The sequence below is a fragment of the Nesoenas mayeri genome (genome assembly GCF_963082525.1).
Source record: "Nesoenas mayeri genome assembly, chromosome: 12".
NCBI classification, from domain to species: Eukaryota; Metazoa; Chordata; class Aves; order Columbiformes; family Columbidae; genus Nesoenas; species Nesoenas mayeri.
Window position 1 is genome coordinate 9,137,230 of NC_137547.1, and position 13,807 is coordinate 9,151,036.

Genomic DNA, 13,807 nt, shown 5'->3' on the forward strand with positions numbered 1-13,807 from the left:
TCTCAAGAGAAGCCAGGCATTCAGATATTGTACAAACCAACAAAACCAAGCTCTCTCACACACTGGAATAATACTGCACTTTCAATTCTGGCAAATCTGTATTTTACGACTGGTTTAGAGACCGAGTCTCTTCTCCCTCTTTGTGAACACACACACACCCCTCCCTTTCTAGACTCATTAATGTACTGCAATCAGGAGAGTGATTGCAATTCATAGATGAAACAGTTACTAGCAACTCATCCTACCAGGGATCTCCTATGGGACAAGTCCCATGAGGCTGCGAAGGGCTCAGAGTACCAGGAGGTAGTTGGTTTGCACTGAAAGCCTACGATGATTTACCCAGGTGTCAGTACATGGATCCAGACCTTGAGGAGCACTGTAGACATACACACACTACCATAGAGAGGCCTCTTTGGCGATGATAAATGGTACTATAAAAAAAGTACAAGAATATAAAATCCACTCCAAAAATTCAATTGTGAGAAATGCAGGTTTCTCCATTTGCCTTTGTCACACAAAAATATTCACATTTGTGTGTGCAACATGCACCTGTTGTAAATACAACGTCAGATCAAAATAATTTTCAGGCATATTAAAAACCAAATGGCCCTATTACCATAAGGTTCTACTTCTGTTGGGGTTTGTTTGTTTTTTTACCTGAACCGCTGTAAGACGATGACGAAGGTGTTCGTCTTGAAAAGCTTTTCACAGCCAGGCTCTGCCCGCGCTGTTTCCGCCTCCAGGCTGTTCGGCATTTGGAGTCGATGCTTTGCTTGATTCGGTACCAGTCTGATTCCGTGATTCCAAACTTGTAAAATAAGTGACCTGTTATTAGAGAGAAACACAAAGAGGTGACAATCAGCACAAATCTGTATTTTCTGAAAAAGGCTTAGACACATGCTGTCATACACACAAAGTGATCAAAGAAACTCTGAACATTTTAGAACTGCCCTGATCTTGACGCTGCCTAAAGGAACACGGCGACATTACGAAAAATGCCAAAGCTCTGCAGTGGTGTGACTTCAGCAGCTCTACACCAAATTCAGTAATCATACATATACACAGTTATATATTTAAAAGCGCCAGCAGTCCATAAAATATCCTTATCTAAGCTTCTATCCGAGGAAAATGCACTATTACATTCAAGATGCGCAACACTGACCAACAAAAGGATCCAGCACTCCGAAGCCAAAAGTCGATAAAGCTTTATTTATCACAGATAGTGCCCCACAACACATCTGATAAGTAGGAAGACTTATAAAGCTCTATATATAGAAAACCAAACCAACAAACTCTTTTAAAGCACAGTTCACAATTCATCAGAACCCAATAAAGATGCAATACAAAATTATAATCTTCTGAAAACGTTACTACCAGTATTAAGTCATTTAAAGAGCCGTATTACGCGCTTTCCAATATTTGGTGCTAAGTTGCCAAACTCTTATAAAACACAACATTGACTTATGAGTTGAACGGAGTATTTTGAAACAAAGCCCATAGAGACCGGGTCCCACTGCTGACTTAAACCAGGTTCATGATCGCCTGCAATCTCCTCACCCAAAAGGGAAACCAAATTATATAAAAAAGAGGGAGCAAAAAGACTATTGCAGGTATGACAAATATTTGTTTCAACACCTGGACAAATGGCTTTAAAACGGGGAAGGAAACACATTGCACATTGTCAGTGGTTTCAAGGTCCTGCTCATATTGCTACAGACTTTTACTGTTTTATTGTAGACCTTAGAGTGGTTTGAGTTCTGTTTAAAGCACCAACAGTTGAAGGCATTTGACTGTATGGCAAGAGAAACTTATAACCCTCGTGGCTGTAGAAAACACACTTGAAAAGGTAAACCTAAAGGTTCAACACCTGCTAATTAAAACAGAACTATCTGAACATATAACCTCAGCATTTCTCAACTTTTCAGATTTAAATGTGCAATACTGCAATTAAAACTCAGTCCAAAGCTGACATATATATTTTTACTCATTGTGACAATGCTTGAAAGATCTCTTAAAATTCTTATTTTCCTTTTGGTATCAGTTTATTTCCACACCCTAGAAAATAAAATCATCTTTTCAACCTACTGGGTTTACAACCATATTCTCAAATAGGATCCTGATCCTGTGAAATACTTCAGGTTTTTTATAGCCCTACGAACAGGACATGGTCGGCTTCAAATAATTTGTCTTACAGGAGCATACGGCCAAAAAATTCCAGTTTTGCACTAAGAGCTTTGTACTTTCCTTTGTATTATAAATGAGCCAAGAGTCCTCAGAAATGGAAATTTGCAGGTTACTAATCTAACGTACTCAAGTAGAGTCATCATCATAAGTTTTAAACAGATTTTTTTTATAAAGCTCTAAAATATTTATTATAGATCTGTTCAAAGAACAATCTGAAACAGAGAACACACAGGAGGAAAACACTGGCATCAAAAAGCCAATTCAAAAGCACTTGAAAGGCCCCACGACTCTTCACTGACATCAAGGACATTACTTCGAGATGGCTCCACAATCCTGATGTTCTGTCCCCAAAAAGGGACGAGAAAAGGAGGAAAATCGCCTGCAAGTATCATCTGCTGCTCCACAACAGTTTCCTTTCCATAGGTGTCAGCAAAAGGAAAGCACATTCTGTACTGTAAATACTGAGACCACATTTCTCAGACTAATCTATTACTAATGCGCACTACAGACAAATGGGTTTATAAGTGTTTGCAGTGATGTCCAATAAAAATAGTTGTGCTTTAACTCTTTCTACAACGCTGTCAGTACATACAGAAGTACTTGTGCAGTCCTACATAAAATGGTCATATGCTCCATGGTTATTTTGAAAAAAATGTCCACATTTCATTCAGAAATACATTTTAATGACTTTCACATTCTCTGCTGCTCCGTTTAGAGAAGCGACTGAATCAATGGAGAAAACTCTCACAGAAAAGCAGTCCAGCTAGGAACTTTACTATTACAGAGTAATCCATGGGATATTCCTGGATGTCATTTAATTCAAAGAGGAATCAAAAGCAATATAAGTTATTTGGGACAAGATATTCCCAGGTGCAGTGACCATCCACCCCAGGAGACCCAGACCATGCAGGACAAGACCTGGAGACAGATCATGGGGCCAGAGCTGCGGTACAGAACATCCCAGAAATTGTTCTGTTGAGGGAAGGCAGGAAAAGATCACCTTCTACTTACTGATCCCAGAAGCTATCATGTAATCGCCGTGATGAGGAACGGCCATGAAATACTGGACAGAGAGACCATCACCTCCACAGAGAAAACAGGAGTACAGAGGAAAACATGGAACACAGACAACGAGCTGAACAGAGGAGAATCAGAGATGATTATTTCAGGCTAGAGGGACCTGAGACATCAAGCACAGATTTTCAAAGCCAAATATGCTTCTTTCTTTCTCCTTATTCATAAAATCCCTACTTGGCTGGTGCAGTGATGGAAGGTGTAAAACTGGTACAGACCCATCGCCTGCTGTTTGCACAGATTTTTACTGTAACCGAACACTCAGTCACAGTAACTGCATGTGCAAATCAGGCATGAAAAATTAGCCTTTAACTACAAATTTAGTTGATATAAAAGCTAAATGAATTTCAGATGTGTAAATCTATCCGGCTGGTACTACAGTCTAAACTGTTATTCTATGAACAGGTCTTTAATGACCACATTTCACAACACTTCGCTGATGACGGAAGAAAAATCTAATGCTAACAACAGTGGGGTATTTTTTAGGGAGATAAAAAGTTCGCCATAATATTAGAAATACCATTTACCTGGCATAGAGAGATACGTCCCGAAAACATGTGCAAACAATATTAGAAAGTGAAGTGTGCTGATTTTCTGTTCTCCGTCCATAAATGATCCCATGCAGCAGAGCTCTCAGCTGTCTCATCCCAGCATGTCAAACAACAAAAAAAGTTAGAAAGACAGCACTAAAGCGAGATACTGCAAATGAGACACTGAGCTCGGGGAAGTCCGTATTGGAAAAGACAGAAATACTTCAGTGAGAAGGGATTTGACTTTTCTGGAACATTTACTAGTCAAAAGCAGCGTGAAGCACTGTAATTTGTGAGCAGTGCGGTGTCTATGAGCCACAAAACAACCCTGCTAAAAAAAAATACATTAAAAAAAAATACATCCAGTGATATAATTCAGCACTTTGGCAAAAAGACAACAGTATTTTGGAAGACAGATGCACTTATACAAGAGTGAGGGATTTCGATCATCTAAGGCTGGCGGTGTTTTCGCGATCTTTTTCTTTAGGACAAGGGGTGGTTGCCGGTAACATTGAAAACAAAGGATGTGCTTGTTTTCAAACATGAAGGGTCCAAAGTTTGCTTTCTTTGGGAACTGCACTTCCTCAACAAAGCTTTCTAGGAGAACACACCAGAGACTTTAAACAGTTCAGTTATTTAATAAATCGCAAGAGCTGGAGCGATATCTATAGAGCAGCTACAGATAGAGCAGCAGCCTGGGACACAGAGACCAAGGAATTCAGACACATGGACCCATTCTGCAAAGGGGAAATCGCTTTGCAAGAGAGAACCCACGTTCACATCTTATCACACAACAGCTGAGGAGGAGGGGAGGTGTGCAGCAGGAAAATTACAGTCAGCTTTCAAAGCCAACAGGTGCAGGACACTCAATTCTGCCTTGCAGATCAGAAACACAGCACATTATTGCTGAAGTTCCTATAAAACTAAAAGGACAACTGACACAACAAGTTCTAGAATGTTGCTTGTGCAGCACTAAATAAATCTTTCTGTGGTTCAATGGGAAAACAAAAAAGAGCTTGGAAATGCAGTGAGGATGCTCTGGTACAAATGCAAAAATCATCAGCGATGCTGTCTGAAATGACTATATACTCCCAAACTTCTGGGGCATCTAAGGAACAAAGCAGGGGGAGAAAGGGTTGAAGTTGTTGGTTTTTTTAATAGAGTTAATTAGAAAAAAAAAAAAAATAAATAGAAAACCCCATGAAAACAATGATCCTGAGAAAGTAATCCTTCCTTTCTTAAAGGTCAGAAGTCAGTCAGCAGACAAAACAATCCATATAAAACAGTAAATTGTAAAGAAATTTAATTAAGAACAAACCGAGGAGGAAGAGAAGACATTTGCAACATCAAATCCAGACATGAAATATTCCATCTTGATACTGCATTGAAAAGCAGCCTCCTGAAAAACAAACTGCATGTCAAGAGCTTGCAGTTGGATATTGCTGGGTTGTGCTGCTTCCCATTCTCCATGAATACCACATTTCTTTAGAAAATTAAAAGGTAAATCATTATTTTCCCAGACTTGGCAGAGCTCCCTTGCTGCTGTTTATCCTGAGATTCCCTCTGCTATTGTTACATTTTGAAAGATAAGGGAAAGTGTTACCCTCAGAGGATTTAACAGCCGTATGTATAAAATAAAGACATATTCACAGTAAATGTGTAATCCAAACAGATTTGGTTAACTGTTCCTTCCATTTCCAAATTCAACATCATTTTTAAAGGCTGGAGAAAAAGCAACAGGATGTCACATTCAAAAAGCCAATGATTAAAATGATGAACAGAATCTTTGTTTAATTGACAAGAACGTGACGGCCATTATGAAAAACAAGGGCTTCAGATTCTGCCTGCACAGAATCATGAAGAGGGGCGATTATTTGGGGGTTTGGCTCACAAGACGCATTTTTTCACGGAAGGGTCATACATTTGGAGTTCTTTTTATGAAGCGTATGACAACAAAATCTGCTGTACTAAATACTGGAACAGCGGAGGAAAAAATTAAGCACCTCTGAAGTTACTTCTTGCGCCTTCAGGGTTTGATTATTCAAACATAATTATGGTCGTGCATCAACCATATTGAATTAATTTTAAGAAGAGTAATTGTTTACTCCTTTGACAGCTGGAGAGGGGTGATGTGCACAGCTGGGAGCTGGATTCCCCTCCAAACCCAAGGGTTTGGGGTTGGGATGCAGGAGGGGACGGTGACATCGGGAAGGAAAATGCAGCTATCAAGCAATTACTTGTTTTCCATTTTAGTGCCTTTGTCTCACTGTTACATTCACACCTTTCAAACAGCTATAAATTTATAGACCACAGTGCGCGCATTTTATAATGCAAACTCTATTCGCACAGCCTCAAATACAACTGAGATCCTATTCTGTTACACATGCCTAAAGAAGGAGTTACTAAACCTCTGTCAGTAACCAGAATACTTAAAACAGTCAAATACTAAAATCAAACACTATAAATTTTCACGAAATCTGAAGTTTTTCGGGATATTTTCAACTGTCAGCATTTAAAGAAAAGAAATAGCCTGTTTTCCTCGGTACAGGAGGTCTGGTTAAAGGGGATTTCCGCAAACAAGATCCTACAGAAAACAGGTTCTTTTATTGTACTCTTCAACTAAGTTATAATAATATATAAACCTCAAAAATCCATGTTAATCAAATCCCTTTCCACTTGGACAACAGGAACTCAACTCTAGGATAGAGATCACGAGGAGTCTTGTCTTAGGTAACTTTATGACAAAATGAATCACTTATAATTTACAACTGCTTTACAAAAAACACCCAGAATTGGTTTACCTACAGCAAGAAAATTACATCTGTCATGACAAGAGAGTGAGGAAATTCATCTCTAGCGCTAAGAACACGATTGAAAAAGCCAGGCACGTTCGAGGAAACGCTCCAGATGTGAAAAACATCAGCAAAGTCAGTGGCCTTCAGTGTGAGCACGTGATGAGACAATTTAGGGAATAAGGACAAACTTTAGGGACACCACAACCTCTTTTTTCCAGCAGTCTATTGCTCACATTGCATCATTCTCCTGCCTTCCAGATGCCATCACGGGTGTTATATAAATACACACATCAGCACATTAAGGAACCAAATTCTAAATGTTGTCTTTTCATACCTTTGACAAGATAACTGGAATAAAAGTGAGACTATGGACACCAGTTTCTGCAGCCAGACCTCACATCGGCCCATCGGTGGCCCCAAAATCCCAGTAACAAGGTTGTATAATTACCCCAAACTGGGACTACTATGAAATTTCCCACATTCAAGAACAGGTTGAGGCAGCATTCTGTCACTCATCTGCCTTTTAGAATTCAAATCTCCTTTCTAATACACATGGAGCCAGCACATTTTTGTTATTTCAAGAAAGTCAATAATTTAAACCAATGTTTTCTCACCTCAGCTCCTAAAACAAAGTTTCAATTAAGTATCTATCTGGTAGAGAAACTTTCTGGGATGAAAAGGATGCATTTTGCTGAACCTGCATCAAAGAAAGCCAGAAAAAGTATTAAACTACAATCAGCAACTACTTATAAACTGCTAATTAACTGTTCAGACAATCTGTTGATTACCATTCTAGGCAAATAGAACAGTAGACCATTTGGAAGAACAGGTAATAAAGTCTTCCTCAATAATATCCCATTATCATGTTGAGGAAACATTTCAGAAATGAACTTGTTTTAAATAACTACCAAACAGCATACGAAGTGGTTGCACATTCAGGTTCGTGTCTCAGATAACAAGTTACAGTGAAAGGGAATTTTTCACTTCTTCAATCGTTACAACTGGGTCAATGTGAAGCTGCAGATCTGGATGCAGACAGACAGCTGGAAACTACCTCATGCATAACAGATCAAAGGCCTAATGCAACAGACCCTTCACCTGTTGTAAGGGATTCCTATACATCTTTCTGCTTCAGGCAAAATACCTGGTCTCCAACAGCCAGATAGTCTGTTGGTTGGTTGGTTTGGTTTTTAACTGATGAGAAAGCAGCAGAACCCAAGAGGTGTGAGGTTCCTCTTTCTCTGTTCTTGCTCTCTGTCAAACACAGATAGAATGGCTTGTATTTTAAAAGATTTAAAGCACTTTGACACCAAACATTGCCCAAGAAAAGGCAGCACCTTCTTAATGCTTATATGCAGATCTGGTGCAGATTTCTTTCTGATAATGTTCCTCAAAAGAAATAATAAATAACTTTGAGTTGTCAGAATATTTAATATCTAATTTTATTAAAAGTTAATTTGTCAGAATATTTCATTTAAATTTATTAATACTTAGAATATTTGCCTTAATATTTCTTTTCTAACAAACCACAGCACCAAAGGAAAAATAAAATTAATTACTTTAAATATCGGTGTTCTACAAATTAAAATGACCCCTAAAATTCTACAGGACCCTATAAGAAGTTTCAAAACCAGAAATAAAATTAATTAGCATCTACAATCTCCAAATTCCACTAATGTATCGTATCCTTTTCTAAAAGAGAAGAGCTGCTCCATTCAGACACACCTTAGCACCTTTCTGGAAATCTATTTGTATTGATTTTGGCTTCCAAGAGCCCCACACGCAATCAAATGATGCCATCTAGCGGAGTGTCCAATTTACCGTTCTGGCAAGAAATTTCAGCATTTTCATCCCCGCGTGTGTTCGTTTGCTCCGAGTCCCTCGCAGCCGGTGCCAAGTGCTAGAAAAGGTCAGAACAACAGCCCCACAGATACACCGTGAAACGGCACAAAATCATTCCAGACCAAATCAGAGGGTTTATAATCTGAAAACAGAAGAGTCTTCACGTCATCTACTACAGACTTTCCCAGCTCATATATTAAATGAGAGGTGCTCCACTGTGATGATACTGGACAAATCACATATATTTGCTTGCATTTTTTTCCCCAATTTTCAAAAGAAAACACATTGCTTGCCCTAAAAACCACCTTGCAAAAATTCAAAATGATGCAGCAAATAAAACAAGATACCTTGAAAAAAGATCTATGTTCCATTTCCTCACAAAAAAACATATATGAATATAACATTTGGGTTTCAGCATGAAAGAAAAATCGCATGCTTCATGTAACTGTAAGGCTAAAAACTGCCATGGCAGCATTCCATACATTGCATGAGTATTTTCATCCCTAATCGCTTTTCATGAAGATTCGGACCTAAAGATTCCAACACTTGTTTGACTTAACCAGCCACTAACAATCTCCCTCCAAACAAAATACCTGATGTGCTCATGATAACAATTTACCTTCTTTTTGCATAATAAAAATGCACTTATGGGATTTCATACTTCAGAGTCATCTGTTAAATTTCCCTCTTAGTTTTGCACATTCAGAGCATTCACTTACGATCAGAGTGAGCGAGCAAAGATCTTGCTATTAATATTTCTTTTGCTCACTGGGAGAAACAATCCCACAGGGTTTATCAGACGTCACTCTGTTTTGGAACGGAACGTATAGAAGTATATGATGTGTTTACTGCCAAAGGATCAACTTACTGCTAGAAATCAAAGTCTGGTGCTCAAAACAAATGGAATCACCCCAACTGAATCAATAACGCTCGGTGGAAATAAATGCTGCTGATTTTAGGGAGTTGCTGCCAATAACCACACGCCGGGTCATTTTTGACAGCTATGATTTTTACAGAGAAGTTGATTAAACAGCTGTTTTGTCTTTTACACGGCGGCAGAATGTGATCTGACAGGATCGAGAGCAGAACCGATGGAAAAAGGAGGGTTTTTGCTGACCCCCCTTCCCGAGCCGTCCCCTTACATAAGCCCTCGCCACGGGGCCTCGGGAGCCCATCTGGATGGCAAACGCCGCCACACGTGCCGCCAAGAAAAACTGCCTTTTGAATCAACAACCAAAATTTCTCCCCTTCCGAAGGCGCTTGTGGCTTTGGAAAGGGTTGGCACAACAGAAACCCGAACGCTGCGGGAATCTATTTACGTTTGACTCGCAGTCGGCTTGAGGCATCTCCTCACCTCACTTTTTAACCCTTGTGGAACGGAGAAAAGCAAGTGCAAAGCCAGCAAAGGAGAAGCTAGGCAACCTTCTGGAATTCCAGTTATGAAATTTCATGAAATCACAGCTCTTCTTGCACGCAGTAATGCGTTTTCCAGATGAATGTACATTATTTTTGCACTGATCGATCTGTATTTGGTGGCTGAGCTGCTTTTCCTCTCAAAATGTCAGAGATCAAATACTTTCCTAGAATCTTCATGTCTTTTAAAATCACACCATGAAAGTTCAATTTTGTCATTTACAGGCCTTCGACAGTAAAGCAAATATTTGTCTAGAATCCATTGGAACTTCCTTAGGATATTTTCTTTACGCAAGGACTGAGTGTGAGTGATGCTGGGTAACCAACAGCCTCTGCTGCAGATGGGGAGAGCAAATCAAACTCTGCATCCTTCCGAATAAAGTCCTAAAGGGACCTCACTGCTGCATGCTGCAGTAACTTACTCTGCAGACAGTCATAACACTGGAGAAGTTCCATGAACGGAGGAGTCAGCCCCAAGAAAACGGTGATTAACACAACAGTGACACAAAGAGTCATTTGTGACTTCATAGCTCGGATGGATCTGCAGTATTGATAAAGATGATTTTTGGACATCACACTCAACACATTGATTATAAAAGGTCCAATACTTCTTGCTGACATCAGTTTTGGGCTTGTTAATACATGAATCTGTAACAATTTCTAAAATCCATACAAGAGTCCCCTGATTTTCACTAGAATAAAACCCAGCACTTTTTCAACTAAATTATCCTATTTGCAGCAGTAACTTTCCCCATGAGCACATCTTACAAATTACACAATTTGCCCCTTTTTTCATTACATGCTCCTGAATCACACATTTAAAGTCACTGAGAAAACTGCTTTCATGCTCACGGACTTATCTGAATATTTTTAGTTGCCTCTCAAGAAGTGAGGACCAGTGCACTTTAGCACGTCCTTTAAATAAGTCTGGCCAAAGTGGAAAACTATTGACAGGATGGAAGAATCGGCTGGAAAGAAACAGTCCAAGTGACCTAATGCATCAGTTTTCTTCTTTCTGCAGAGCCTAAGAGCCCAGAAGTGCTTGACAGCACATCATGCACAATCAAGTTCCGCACAATCACGGCTGCGACTGACAGGCTGAGCAGCTGCTTACGTTCGGGAATGGAAAATTAAATTCAACGCTTGTATAACGCAAGAACAACAAGACAAGGGTGAGAAGGAGAGAGGAAACACGCTGCCAACAACTTATTTTATTCCCCCAAATTGCTGCTTTTATTTCAGTTTTATTAATGAGCAACTGGCCAGGAAAGTAACTGAAGTAAACAGAAGTGCTCGGGAAAGAAGGAAACAACAGTCAGCATTAAATTACAGGCCTTACATAAAGTCAGTAAGCAAGTGCCAGCATTGATGCCATTTATGAGAACTGCGGTGCTGAGATAAACTCAATGGGTTCTCATATTATCTTCTCGCCTCCCCTCAAAAGAGGTTATCACTTCCCTCCATGTGGCAGCGTTTAATTGATTCACAAAGCAGCAGCTCTTTGGAACTGAAGGCAGCGCAGAGGAACACAGCGGCTGAAAAAAGCAGCACTGCTGCAACACAAGGCCCTTCCCAGGGGTGCCATACCAAAAAATATTAATGCTTTCTTTCCCTTCTTTCTATTTAAAGATGTGCTGAACGCTCAAACTTTGCTTCATACGAGACAGTCCAACACCTCTGCAAACTCTGCCCAAGTTGTGCCCCCACCAACAGTCCCCACTCTCATGGAATTCAGAATGAACCACACGCAGCTCTTTGGAAATTCTCAGGTGGAGACGGTCCACGTGGTAAGATGCAGAGCAGAGGTTTGGACCAGCAGACAGCTCAGGAGAACCTGCTCAACCTCCATCTGCCACGGGCACGATGCTGCAGAATTGGGCAAACTCTTGTCTGCTTAGACTCAATCCAGCTGCAAAAGGAAGCTTGTCCTGCCTCTGAGCCCTGTCTGGCAGTTGAGAACGCACTATGGCATCTGATAGCACCGCCGTCCTCACAGGAGCAGCCTGAAGCAAATCTTTATTTCCAAAGAGCTACAGTCCTCGGTATTTATTACTATGAGAAGAAAATGTCGGTAAAAAGCATTTCCAGAGACCACAAGATTAGCTCATCCATGCAGATACAAACCACACCACTACTTTTCAGACTACTATAGCTTGGAAGATTACTTAATGTCCTATATAATAAAGAAACAGAAGCATGGGTTAAGCAGAAAACATCAGAGATCCTCAACAAATTCCTAGCCTGAGCGCTGCCACGAACCCATTTCTCTTCCTCAAACCTCCGCAGTATCTAAATCACGGCTGATTCTTGAGTCAGTCGCTCTGCCGGGGGGATGGATTGAATCGACAATTAACAATGTGGTCACAACAATCCAAGTGACGAAAATTCACCAGTTTCTAGTGCTGATGAAATATTAAAGAGATAGAACAAAACGCCAATTTGAAAAAGTTCGAATTTTTCTTGCATTTCTCCAACAGTCTCCTGATAGAACCCAAGGTCACATCTACAACTGCTGATGACCAAGACGTGTAACAATGTCCTTTGCACCCATGTGTAACAGTGTTGTAAAACACTGGATACACACTGTACACTCTTACAATTAGTGACTAGTACAATGTTCAGAAATGCAACACATGAAGCTCAGCATTATAAACAGGAAATAAAAAGAAGTCAAGAGAGTGCAAAAAAAAGTATACAGAGATGAGGAAGGGAAAAAGGAGATAAAAGGAAAAATGGGTAAAGTTTATCAAAATGAAGCAATAAAAAAGGCTTTTTAAAGTGGAAGAATGAAAAAAATACTAAATATATTCTGTATTTATAGTGTACACTTTCAGTAACTAATGTTTATTTATATTAAACTTTCTATATAATAGCAACAGTCTGCAGTATCTCATAAAACAGATCCAGTGGTGGGAAACATCAGAGCTAAGGGTTTGTGTATGAGAAGCAACTTCCTACCCTTCCTCCGGTATTTAAAAGCAGGATAATGCTTAAGAAAGACAGAACAGAAATGTGGTACATCTGCTGCTTATCCTGCACGGCTCTTAAGATCAAAATCTTCATTAAAAGCAAATGCGAAGCCACAACAGTAGTGACTTGCTGCGATTTGCAGATTTCTGCATGACACAAGTTACAAGCTGCTTAAACTGGCCCAACCTGCATCATGTTTGGGTTATGTGCATCCATACATATATATATATACACACACAGAGACCAATCTGACATAAATTACACAATCAAGCAGGAGTCAAACGTGGTTCCTATTAAAGAAACGTGGGTGGTCTGCTTCCCAAGTAGTGTCGTGTCGATGAATTTTGGAAAGCAAATACAGCATTTAATTTGATTTGAACAGCCCTCTGAAGAGGACATGGTTACGTATCATTCTCCTATCAAAGTGGATTAATTTCTCTTTCAACTAGCACAGTCGAACAATACTTTGCTGGAAGCGATATTACAACACAATAGAAACTCCAAGCTTTGATTACCGATTTCTTCCTATTCTACGTTTCTAAACACATCTAAAAAAGTAACGTGCCACTTGAAACAGAACATCATTTCCCATATAGTTAAAAATCTGGCTTTATCGTAAGGTGTTCTCAGATAACACTTTTTTCTTATGTTATGTAAATGACAAGGGTGTATTCTGGATGGAATAAACGTTAACCCATGAATCCGCGTGAGAGTTATTTCAATATGCGTATACAGTTCCCTGAGCAACAAACAACTGTACGGAGCCAAAAGAGGATTTCTGGTGCCCAATAAATCACCAAAGGGTACAGGTTCCCCTTAATGCAATTCGTGAACTTGCATCTCCTTCCTCTACCCACCCACTTGTTCTGCATTTAATTTGTAGGTACTGGATCTTCTATTCTCTTATTATAATGGAACAAAATTGACAAGTATGTTAAAAATGACTGGTGATAATCTGCAAATAATCTGCAGATGCAAGAGGCTTTCACAGAAATGAAA

General features: G+C 39.7%; 1 protein-coding gene across 2 annotated transcripts in view; it reads right to left on the minus strand.

Annotated features, from left to right (window-relative positions):
• BANP (BTG3 associated nuclear protein) overlaps positions 1 to 13,807 on the minus strand; it is a 130,735-nt gene that overhangs the window by 72,199 nt on the left and 44,729 nt on the right. For both annotated transcript variants that reach the window (XM_080352216.1, XM_080352215.1), the window contains exon 8: positions 658 to 825. In XM_080352216.1, coding sequence (XP_080208342.1) covers positions 658 to 825 — 168 coding nt within the window. The remainder of the gene's footprint in view (positions 1 to 657; positions 826 to 13,807) is intronic.